Source organism: Cherax quadricarinatus, chromosome 26, assembly GCF_038502225.1.
Source record: "Cherax quadricarinatus isolate ZL_2023a chromosome 26, ASM3850222v1, whole genome shotgun sequence".
NCBI lineage: Eukaryota > Metazoa > Arthropoda > Malacostraca > Decapoda > Parastacidae > Cherax > Cherax quadricarinatus.
The window spans coordinates 21,338,555-21,351,461 of record NC_091317.1 but is presented as its reverse complement, the minus strand read 5'-3'; the positions used below and the strand labels follow the sequence as shown (position 1 = coordinate 21,351,461).

The 12,907-nt window shown below is 38.7% G+C and overlaps 1 protein-coding gene across 2 annotated transcripts in view; it reads right to left on the bottom strand.

The window, feature by feature from the left end:
- The window catches only part of LOC128691710 (zinc finger protein 91), a 97,530-nt gene that overhangs the window by 36,342 nt on the left and 48,281 nt on the right, over nt 1-12,907 (bottom strand). For both annotated transcript variants that reach the window (XM_070088869.1, XM_070088870.1), the window contains exons 12-13: nt 5,016-5,202; nt 3,604-3,710 (exon numbers count right to left, since the gene is read on the bottom strand). In XM_070088869.1, the coding sequence (XP_069944970.1) occupies nt 3,604-3,710; nt 5,016-5,202 (294 nt within the window). The remainder of the gene's footprint in view (nt 1-3,603; nt 3,711-5,015; nt 5,203-12,907) is intronic.

Here is a 12,907-nt window from a genome sequence, read left to right as displayed (position 1 = left end):
ATTCTCTCTACATGTCCGAACCACCTCAACAACCCTTCCTCAGCCCTCTGGACAACAGTTTTGGTAATCCCGCACCTCCTCCTAACTTCCAAACTACGAATTCTCTGCATTATATTCACACCACACATTGCCCTCAGACATGACATCTCCACTGCCTCCAGCCTTCTCCTCGCTGCAACATTCATCACCCACGCTTCACACCCATATAAGAGCGTTGGTAAAACTATACTCTCATACATTCCCCTCTTTGCCTCCAAGGACAAAGTTCTTTGTCTCCACAGACTCCTAAGTGCACCACTCACTCTTTTTCCCTCATCAATTCTATGATTCACCTCATCTTTCATAGACCCATCCGCTGACACGTCCACTCCCAAATATCTGAATACGTTCACCTCCTCCATACTCTCTCCCTCCAATCTGATATTCAATCTTTCATCACCTAATCTTTTTGTTATCCTCATAACCTTACTCTTTCCTGTATTCACCTTTAATTTTCTTCTTTTGCACACCCTACCAAATTCATCCACCAATCTCTGCAACTTCTCTTCAGAATCTCCCAAGATCACAGTGTCATCAGCAAAGAGCAGCTGTGACAACTCCCACTTTGTGTGTGATTCTTTATCTTTTAACTCCACGCCTCTTGCCAAGACCCTCGCATTTACTTCTCTTACAACCCCATCTATAAATATATTAAACAACCACGGTGACATCACACATCCTTGTCTAAGGCCTACTTTTACTGGGAAAAAATTTCCCTCTTTCCTACATACTCTAACTTGAGCCTCACTATCCTCGTAAAAACTCTTCACTGCTTTCAGTAACCTACCTCCTACACCATACACTTGCAACATCTGCCACATTGCCCCCCTATCCACCCTGTCATACGCCTTTTCCAAATCCATAAATGCCACAAAGACCTCTTTAGCCTTATCTAAATACTGTTCACTTATATGTTTCACTGTAAACACCTGGTCCACACACCCCCTACCTTTCCTAAAGCCTCCTTGCTCATCTGCTATCCTATTCTCCGTCTTACTCTTAATTCTTTCAATTATAACTCTACCATACACTTTACCAGGTACACTCAACAGACTTATCCCCCTATAATTTTTGCACTCTCTTTTATCCCCTTTGCCTTTATACAAAGGAACTATGCATGCTCTCTGCCAATCCCTAGGTACCTTACCCTCTTCCATACATTTATTAAATAATTGCACCAACCACTCCAAAACTATATCCCCACATGCTTTTAACATTTCTATCTTTATCCCATCAATCCCGGCTGCCTTACCCCCTTTCATTTTACCTACTGCCTCACGAACTTCCCCCACACTCACAACTGGCTCTTCCTCACTCCTACAAGATGTTATTCCTCCTTGCCCTATACACGAAATCACAGCTTCCCTATCTTCATCAACATTTAACAATTCCTCAAAATATTCCTTCCATCTTCCCAATACCTCTAACTCTCCATTTAATAACTCTCCTCTCCTATTTTTAACTGACAAATCAATTTGTTCTCTAGGCTTTCTTAACTTGTTAATCTCACTCCAAAACTTTTTCTTATTTTCAACAAAATTTGTTGATAACATCTCACCCACTCTCTCATTTGCTCTCTTTTTACATTGCTTCACCACTCTCTTAACCTCTCTCTTTTTCTCCATATACTCTTCCCTCCTTGCATCACTTCTACTTTGTAAAAACTTCTCATATGCTAACTTTTTCTCCCTTACTACTCTCTTTACATCATCATTCCACCAATCGCTCCTCTTCCCTCCTGCACCCACTTTCCTGTAACCACAAACTTCTGCTGAACACTCTAACACTACATTTTTAAACCTACCCCATACCTCTTCGACCCCATTGCCTATGCTCTCATTAGCCCATCTATCCTCCAATAGCTGTTTATATCTTACCCTAACTGCCTCCTCTTTTAGTTTATAAACCTTCACCTCTCTCTTCCCTGATGCTTCTATTCTCCTTGTATCCCATCTACCTTTTACTCTCAGTGTAGCTACAACTAGAAAGTGATCTGATATATCTGTGGCCCCTCTATAAACATGTACATCCTGAAGTCTACTCAACAGTCTTTTATCTACCAATACATAATCCAACAAACTACTGTCATTTCGCCCTACATCATATCGTGTATACTTATTTATCCTCTTTTTCTTAAAATATGTATTACCTATAACTAAACCCCTTTCTATACAAAGTTCAATCAAAGGGCTCCCATTATCATTTACACCTGGCACCCCAAACTTACCTACCACACCCTCTCTAAAAGTTTCTCCTACTTTAGCATTCAAGTCCCCTACCACAATTACTCTCTCACTTGGTTCAAAGGCTCCTATACATTCACTTAACATCTCCCAAAATCTCTCTCTCTCCTCTGCATTCCTCTCTTCTCCAGGTGCATACACGCTTATTATGACCCACTTCTCGCATCCAACCTTTACTTTAATCAACATAATTCTTGAATTTACACATTCATATTCTCTTTTCTCCTTCCATAACTGATCATTTAACATTACTGCTACCCCTTCCTTTGCTCTAACTCTCTCAGATACTCCAGATTTAATCCCATTTATTTCCCCCCACTGAAACTCTCCTACCCCCTTCAGCTTTGTTTCGCTTAGGGCCAGGACATCCAACTTCTTTTCATTCATAACATCAGCAATCATCTGTTTCTTGTCATCCGCACTACATCCACGCACATTTAAGCAACCCAGTTTTATAAAGTTTTTCTTCTTCTCTTTTTTTAGTAATTGTATACAGGAGAAGGGGTTACTAGCCCATTGCTCCCGGCATTTTAGTCGCCTCATACGACACGCATGGCTTACGGAGGAAAAGATTCTTTTCCACTTCCCCATGGACAATAGAAGAAATAAAAAAGAACAAGAGCTATTTAGAAAAAGGAGAAAAACCTAGATGTATGTATATATATATATGCATGTGCGTGTCTGTGAAGTGTGACCAAAGTGTAAGTAGGAGTAGCAAGATATCCCTGTTATCTTAGCGTGTTTATGTGACAGAAAAAGAAACCAGCAATCCTACCATCATGCAAAACAGTTACAGGTTTTTGTTTCACAGTCATCTGGCAGGACGGTAGTACTTCCCTGGGTGGTTGCTGTCTACCAACCTACTACCTCTAAAAAAAAAAAAAAAAAAAAAAAAAAAAAAATAAAAAAAATAAAATATAAATAATAATTAAGTAATATTTCTTTTGCAGTTCACAAGATTACATTATCTTTCGTAATGAAAGAGAAAGTATACTACATGGGCGGAGTTAACCTCGGCATCAGCAGCAATTGCCTCTCCATGCACAGTACATTTCTCAATGAACTGTAGATAAAGCTAGGCTGTGATTCCTTCTTATGGAAAGAAACACATAGGCTATTTTCCACTGAGGCAGGTGACCAAAAAAGAAAATACACTCAGTATCACTTTCTATCTAGTTGTCTTGCCAGAAATGCAACAACATAATGATCTAATGATGAGTCACTCAACAAAGTTACACACCATTAATAATACTGTAACAATAATAATATATAAATAAATAAGTTAATAATAATAAATAATAGCACCAACTACAGCCCTAACCTGTGCAGTATGAAGTAAAGGTGGGTCTGATGTATGAATCTCATTCTCAACAGGAAGTCCCACTAAAGACTGAAGAAGATTTGGACCATCCACAATGTTTGGTACTTCTGCAAAAAATAATTATTTTCGGTATTAATCTTTGCCACAAATAAAGTTCAACATTATCCAAATATTAATGTGGGAAATTTTACAAAGCTGTCTCCAACCAAGGAAGACTTGGTTGTATTTAATACCATTTTTAATATGATTCCTCAATACTCAAGGCCTCCTTTATTCCCTCCCTCCAACCATTCCTTTGGATGACCCCTATCTCTCCTACTTTCCATCCCAGATTTATACACCTCTCTTTTATTATCCAATCTCTCTCTAACCTCTCTAAATGCCCAAACCACCTTAACAATCCTCAAAACTCCCTGCTGTCCACACTGTTTAATTTCTATGCTCTGAATTGTTGCATACTATTCATATATTTCCTTTAAACATGACATCTCTACTGCCTCCTTGCTGCAAGGTTTGAAGTCCATGCCTTCTACCCATATAAAAATGATGGTACCACTATATCCTGGTGCATTCCCCAGTCTACTTCCATAAATTTTTTCTTTCCACAGATGCCTCAACATACCTACTTTTTTTCTTCTCATCTATTCTAGTGTTAGTTTCATCTTTCACAGACCCATCTGCTGACTTCCTCCATACTTTCTCCTTCCAATCTGATATTTAATCTGTTATTGCCTAGACTTTTTGCTATCATCACCGCCTTGCTCTTTTCTATGTTCGCTTACAATTTCCTACTTTCACAAACCCTCTCAAATTTATTCACCAACTTTCGCAACCAGTCTTCAGAACTTCCCCCAAAAAACTAAGTCGTCAACAAAGAGCTAATGTGACAACTCCCACTTTGTAGAATATACGTCTTTTAATCCTCGGTGGGAGACGGCCAACTTGTTGAAAAAAAAAAAAAAAAAAATCTTCAAGATCCTTGCATTCACTTATTTTACAATCTCATCTATAACCATATTAAACAACCATAGCAACATCATGCAACCCCTATTTAAGATCTATTTTCACTAGGAAATGGTTCTTTCACTTCCATTAATATGACAATAACTCACAAAATCATAATAACACAATTGCAACAAACCATACCATGGGTGGGGTTAGAATTCCAGACTGATGCTAACGTGTTGGACTGGAGTTTCGAGACTTTCTGATTGTGGGTTCTAACCCCAACTGTGGTATGGTTTAATATGACAATAAATTAAATGTAATAAAAGTCATTTCAGTTCAACTCTTTACACCAGATGCAATATCCAAAATCTGTATACTGTACATATATCCCATATGCTAGTTCATACTGCTCAGTGAAAAAATCCCACTTTAAGAATAAAATTAATATATTGGCAATGACTAACCTTCACATGTTTTCTGTGGTGGCATTTTTGTGACAGTCATGGCAGGGTGGTACTTGAGGCGTTCCTCTGCATCTCTTGGAGAGTTCCTCAGTGAAAGTGATGATGGGACCTCACTAGCAGAAGCTTCAGCTAGTGTTAAGAGAACACTCGCCACAGACGTGTTTGTTTGGCTGCTTACATTACATTGCTGAACAAAAATTATTTGAGTAGACATTACACATAAGAAATGCAATTAAATTTAGTACTGTAAAATAAAAAATTTAAATAAATACAGCCTCTCCTCACTTAATGATGGAGTTCCGTTCCTATGACCACGTCGTTGAGCGAATTTGTCGCTAAGTGAGGAGCATACTATAATGGCAGTGAGTTTGTGTCAACCATCTTTGATACTGTTCTAAAGTTGCCTTTGCACCATTTATAACATTTCTCATATATTTTTAAATGTTTATACAGCAGTGTACTGTAAATTGAAATAAAAAGAATAGAGGAAATCAGCTCTAATATACGTTATTTAGGTGTGAATGCTGGTCAGAGAGCCCGTCGTAAGTCCAAGGCGTTGGTAAACAAGTACATCGCTACGTGAGGAGAGGCTGTACTGCAAATTATCCTTGGGAAAGTAGAAAAAGACTCCTTCCTCCGTACGCCATGCATGTTGTAAGAGGCGGCTAAAATGCTGGGAGCAGGGAACCCCTTCTCCTGTATAAATTACTAAATGCTACAAGAAAAATTTTATAATGTACTTTATTTTTATTTTTTTTTATGGGGTCACCCTGCCATGGTGGAAGATGGCCAGTGCTGAAAAAAAAAAATGCTGCTAATACATATGTGAATACTTATCATCCTGCCAAGTGACTGTGAAATGGAAATGGTAGGATTGCTGGTGTCTCTTATTTGTCTCATAAACATGTGGGATAACAGGTATATCTTGCTACTTCTACTTACACTTAGGTCACACTACACATGCATGTATATATATGTGTAGTGTGACCTGGGTTTTCTTCTACTTTCTTAACAGCTCTTGTTCTTTATTTCCTCTTATCTCCACGGGGAAGTGGAAAAGAATTCTTCCTCTGTAAGCCATGTGTGTCATAAGAGGTGACTAAAATGTCAAGAGCAAGGGGCTAGTAACCCCTTCTTCTGTATACATTACTAAATTTAAAAAGAAAAACTTTTGTTTTTCCTTTCAGGTCAACCTGCCTTGGTGGGATACAGCTAGTGCATTAAAAAAAAAACAATGTGAATACCTGCTTGAAGATTACAGTTAGTTTAGATCAATCAACATTACATCTAAAGAAAAATGACAATTAATATGGTGCAAATCTCACTGGGATATCTTAGGTTCTCCTGGAACTCCCAGGTCCTGATAGACAGTCTTCCAGTGAAAATATTCTTACATCATCTTAATTGTCTATAAGTGTTAAAACACACATGAAGGAACACAAGAAAATTTTCTAACCTACTTGACTGGCAGACCACAATGCCATAACCATAAGTTAACATGAGTCGCCAAAATAATGCCAGAAAGCTTTTTTCAACAAAGTAGCAGACAATGGAAATGTTTACAAGATGTAATAAGTGGAATAGCCTCGACAAGACTAACTTTTTTTACATTACTCAACATTAAACAAAACACCACAAAATTAGCCGTGTTCTTAGGGCTACAAATAACTAATCATTTGTAACATTTGTCCCTTACAATAGTTTTTTTTTTTTTTGCCTCAACAGCCATCCTTCACCCACTTACAGTGGACCCTCAGTTAACAACATTAATCTGTTCCAGAGAGTTTGTCTTTAACCGATTCTGTCAATTTTTTTTTTTTTAACAAGTCGGCTGTCTCCCACCAAGGCAGGGTGACCCAAAAAGAAAGAAAATCCCCAAAAAGAAAATACTTTCATCATTCAACACTTTCATCTCACTCATACATAATCACTGTTTTTGCAGAGGTGCTCAGAACACAACAGTTTAGAAGCATATACGTACGTATAAAGATACACAACATATCCCTCCAAACTGCTAATATCCTGAAACTCCTCCTTTAGAATGCAGGCATTGTATGTACTTCCCATTTCCAGGACTCAAGTCCAGCTATATAATAATACCTGGTTTCCCTGAATCCCTTTACTAAATATTACCCTGCTCACACTCCAACAGATCGTCAGGCCCCAAATACCATTCGTCTCCATTCACTCCTATCGAATATGTTCATGCACAAGAAATAATGGAAATCCAATTAATCCGTTCCAGACACCCAAAAGTATTAAACAAAATAATTTTTTTACATGAAATATACATTTCCCTACACAGAAAACAATGAGACATGCAGAATAAATACATTAATAATTAATAAAATAACACTTAAATTTATTGAAGACATATTTGATGAGTGATGGATGAGATGGGAGGAGGGCAGAGGATGGAGGAGTTTACAATTGTTTGGGAGGGGAATCCCCTTCCATAAAGACTTCAGGTAACAAGCCCTTTCCTAGGGTTACCTCCCTTCTTTGTTTTTTAATGCCACTAGGACCAGCTTGAGAGTCACTGGACCTCTGTCGCACCAAAAATCTGTCAAGAGAGCTCTGTTTCTGGCGTCTCTTTAAGATTTCCCTAAAATGGGACACAACATTGTCATTGTACATGTTGCCAGCACGGCATGCAACAGCTGTGTCAGGGTGATGTTCATCCATAAATGTTTGCACATAAGAAAGCAGGAACACTGCAGCAGGCCTGTTGGCCCATACTAGGCAGTTCCTTCACAAACCATCCCACTAACAGAATTGTATTTGCCAAACCCAATTTTCAATGCTTCCCAAGCAAGAAGGTAGGGAAGTTTTTATTGCATTTATGGATTTAGAAAAGGCATATGACAGAGTGGATAGGGGAGCAATGTGGCAGATGTTGCAAGTATATGGAATAGGTGGTAAGTTACTAAATGCTGTAAAGAGTTTTTATGAGGATAGCGAGGCTCAGGTTAGGGTGTGTAGAAGAGAGGGAGACTACTTCCCGGTAAAAGTAGGTCTTAGACAGGGATGTGTAATGTCACCATAGCTGTTTAATATATTTATAGATGGGGTTGTAAAAGAAGTAAATGCTAGTGTGTCTGGGAGAGGGGTGGGATTAAATTATGGGGAATCAAATACAAAATGGGAATTGACACAGTTACTTTTTGCTTGTAATACTGTGCTTTTGGGAGATTCTAAAGAAAAATTACAAAGGTTAGTGGACGAGTTTGGGAGCGTGCGTAAAGAGAGAAAGTTGAAAGTGAACATAGAAAAGAGTAAGGTGATGAGGGTATCAAATTATTTAGATAAAGAAAAATTGGATATCAAATTGGGGAGGAGGAGTATGGAAGAAGTGAATGTTTTCAGATATTTGGGAGTTGACGTGTTGGCGGATGGATTTATGAAGGATGAGGTTAATCATAGAATTGATGAGAGAAAACAGGTGAGTGGTGCGTTGAGGTATATGTGGCGATAAAAAACGTTATCTATGGAGGCAAAGAAGGGAATGTATGAAAGTATAGTAGTACCAACACTCTTATATGGGTGTGAAGCTTAGGTTGTAAATGCTGCAGCGAGAGGCGGTTGGAGGTAATGGAAATGTCCTGTCTAAAGGCAATGTGTGGTGTAAATATTATGCAGAAAATTCAGAGTGTGGAAATTAGGTGTGGAGTTAATAAAAGTGTTAGTCAGAGAGCGGAAGAGGTGTTGTTGAGGTGGTTTGGCCATTTAGAGAGAATGGATCAAAGTAGAATGACATGGAGAGCGTATAAATCTGTAGGGGAAGGAAGGCGGGGTAGGGGTCATACTCGAAAAGGATGGAAGGAACGGGTGAAGGAGGTTTTGTGGGCGTTGGGCTTGGACTTCCAGCAAGCGTGCGTGAGCGTGTTTGATAGGAGTGAATGGAGACGAACGATATTTAGGACCTGACGAACTGTTGGAGTGTGAGGAGGGTAATATTTAGTGAAGGGATTCAGGGAAACCAGTTATTTTTATATAGCCGGACTTGAGCCCTGGAAATGGGAAGTACAATGCCTGCACTCTAAATTAGGGGTTAGGGATACTGGCAGTTTGGAGGGGTATGTTGCGTATCTTTATACCTATACTATGCTTCTAAACTGTTGTATTCTGGGCACCTCTGCAAAAACAGTGATTATGTGTGAGGTGAAAGTGATGAATGATGATGAAAGTATTTTCTTTTCGGGGATTTTTTCTTTCTTTTTGGGTCACCCTGCCTTTGGGTCACCCTGGCCGACTTGTTAAAAAAAAAAAAATCTATTTACTCATGTGCAAGTCCCCATCAAATTAAATCATGTGTGTGGGGAAGTACCCTGGCTGGTATATATGGAAGTACCCTGGCTGGTGTGTGGGGAAGTACCCTGGCTGGTATGTGGGGAAGTACCCTGGCTGGTATGTGGGGAAATACCCTGGCTAGTATATGGGGAAGTACCCTGGCTGGTGTACATAAAAAAGCAGGAACATTGCAGCAGACCTGTTGGCCCATACTACCACCCTCTACCACCATCACTACCACCACCCCTACCACCACCACCACCACTTTTGTATCTTTCTACAAACTTTTCCTTGAATTGTATGGTGTTTATCACCCTCTTTACCATGGTATGTGGACACGTTCGGGACAATTGTCTTTAACCGAGTTCTTTGTCGTTAACTGAGCCAATATTCTGAAGCAAAAACATGTCGTTATCCGATTTTTATGTTATCCAATGACGTCGTTAACTGAGGGTCCACTGTACACTAACAAACTTCTGCCGCAAACTCCAGCAATGCATTCTTAAATTTACCCCCATACCTTCTCGACCTCCTCCCCATTTCCTGTATTCTTTCCAGCCCAATTTAACTCTTAAACTGTCCAAACGTAGATCTACATTCGTGTGTGTATAACTCCAAACTTTCTATTTTACATGCTTTCTTATGTAAAAAAAATAGATCTACGTTCGGAGTGCTACACACATGAACTTAGATCTACGTTTGGACAGTTTAAGGGTTAATCTCAATAGTTGCTTACAACTTTTCTGTTTCCTTCCTTAGTTTATTTACTTCCACTTCTCTCTTACCCACTGATGCCATTCTCCTTGAAGACCATCGTCTTCTTAATAATACAGTATTACAGATACTACTAAATAATGATCTGACATATCTGCTGCTCATTTAAAAACATGAACATCCAGAAGTTTACCCATAAACCTTTTATTTATTAATAGTCTAACAAATTGCTATCATTGTGCCTTACATCCTTTAGCATTTAGGTTCTCACCACAATTATTCTCTCACTTGGCTTAACACCTTCTAAACATTCACTTAACACCTCCCAAAATCTCTCTCTCTGCTGCACACCTCTTATACCCAGGTGCACAAACACTAACCCACTTCTTGTGAACTCCCTATATTCTAGTCCACATAATTCTTGAATTTATACACTTATATCCTCTCTTTTCATTCCATAGTGGCTTATTTAATAGTTCTAATTCTTTCAGATATGCTCACTCTAATCTCATTTACTTCTCCCCACTGAGATTCTCCCATCCCTTTTAGGTTTGTTTCACTTAGTGCTATAATATCCAGTTTCTTGTTATTTATAAAATCGACATCCAATTCTCTTATCATCTGTACTACAACCACACACATTTATGCACCCTAATATTAAAATGTTCTTCAGTATCTTAGTAAATGAATACAGAGGAAGGGGTTACTAACCCATTATTCCTGGCATTTTAGTCACCTTTTTATGACACACCAGGCTTATATGCGAGGCATTCTAACCCACTGTGCCCATGGGGGTCATAAAAAGTAAAAAAAAAAAAACTGGCTACTGGACTCAAATAAGAAAGAAGATTATGTGGATAACGTACAAATAATAGAAAAATGCACAAAATGTTATTATCTAAAAGAGCAATAGCAATCTACTATGTGGTAATTTTGTGTCATCAATGTCAAACAACAATAAATGAGAGACATTCAATTTAGCATCTCTCTGATAGTGTTTCTGTCATATCCAGGGACAACTGGTCTAGTAGAAACCATAATGCATATAATATTAATATTATGTCAAAGCAAAAACATTAGCTACAAGTCAAAAAGAAACAGTTTTTTCAATGCCAAAAAATAACTTTCTTTTTCTCTATTCCATTATTCCATACGTTTTACACGTATGAAATGATATGCTGCAGTTTTCTTGACTGTAGTGCAGGTGTGTCTCTAGCAAGACAGTGATGGAGTGAATGATGATGATGAAAGTGTTCCTTCTTTTATGAGTCGCCCTGCTTCAGTGGAAAATGGCCGATGTGTTAACAATAATTTTTTTTTTTTTTTCAACAAGTCGGTCGTCTCCCACCGAGGCAGGGTGACCCAAAAAAAGAAAGAAAATCCCCAAAAAGAAAATACTTTCATCATCATTCAACACTTTCACCACACTCACACATTATCACTGCTTTTGCAGAGGTGCTCAGAATACAACAGCTTAGAAGCATATACGTATAAAGATACACAACATATCCCTCCAAACTGCCAATATCCCAAACCCCTCCTTTAAAGTGCAGGCATTGTACTTCCCATTTCCAGGACTCAAGTCCGACTATATGAAAATAACCAGTTTCCCTGAATCCCTTCACTAAATATTACCCTGCTCACACTCCAACAGATCGTCAGGTCCCAAGTATCATTCGTCTCCATTCACTCCTATCTAATACGCTCGTGCACGCTTGCTGGAAGTCCAAGCCCATCGCCCACAAAACCTCCTTTACCCCCTCTTTCCAACCCTTTCGAGGACGACCCCTACCCCTCTTTCCTTCCCCTATAGATTTATATGCTTTCCATGTCATTCTACTTTGATCCATTCTCTCTAAATGACCAAACCACCTCAACAACCCCTCTTCTGCCCTCTGACTAATGCTTTTATTAACTCCACACCTTCTAATTTCCACACTCCGAATTTTCTGCATAATATTTACACCACACATTGCCCTTAGACAGGACATCTCCACTGCTTCCAACCGTCTCCTCGCTGCTGCATTTATCACCCAAGCTTCACATTCATATAAGAGTGTTGGTACTACTATACTTTCATACATTCCCTTCTTTGCTTCCATAGATAACGTTTTTTGACTCCACATATACCTCAACGCACCACTCACCTTTTTTCCCTCATCAATTCTATGATTAACCTCATCCTTCATAAATCCATCTGCCGACACTTCAACTCCCAAGTATCTGAAAACATTCACTTCTTCCATACTCCTCCTCCCCAATTTGATATCCAATTTTTCTTTATCTAAATCATTTGATACCCTCATCACCTTACTCTTTTCTATGTTCACTTTCAACTTTCTACCTTTACACACATTCTCAAACTCATCCACTAACCTTTGCAATTTTTCTTTAGAATCTCCCATAAGCACAGTATCATCAGCAAAAAGTAACTGTGTCAATTCCCATTTTGAATTTGATTCCCCATAATTTAATCCCACCCCTCTCCCGAACACCCTAGCATTTACTTCTTTTACAACCCCATCTATAAATATATTAAACAACCATGGTGACATTACACATCCCTGTCTAAGACCTACTTTTACCGGGAAGTATTCTCCCTCTCTTCTACATACCCTAACCTGAGCCTCACTATCCTCATAAAAGCTCTTTACAGCATTTAATAACTTACCACCTATTCCATACACTTGCAACATCTGCCACATTGCTCCTCTATCCACTCTATCATATGCCTTTTCTAAATCCATAAATGCAATAAAAACTTCCCTACCTTTATCTAAATACTGTTCACATATATGCTTCAATGTAAACACTTGATCTACACATCCCCTACCCACTCTGAAGCCTCCTTGCTCATCCGCAATTCTATATTCTGTCTTACCTCTAAT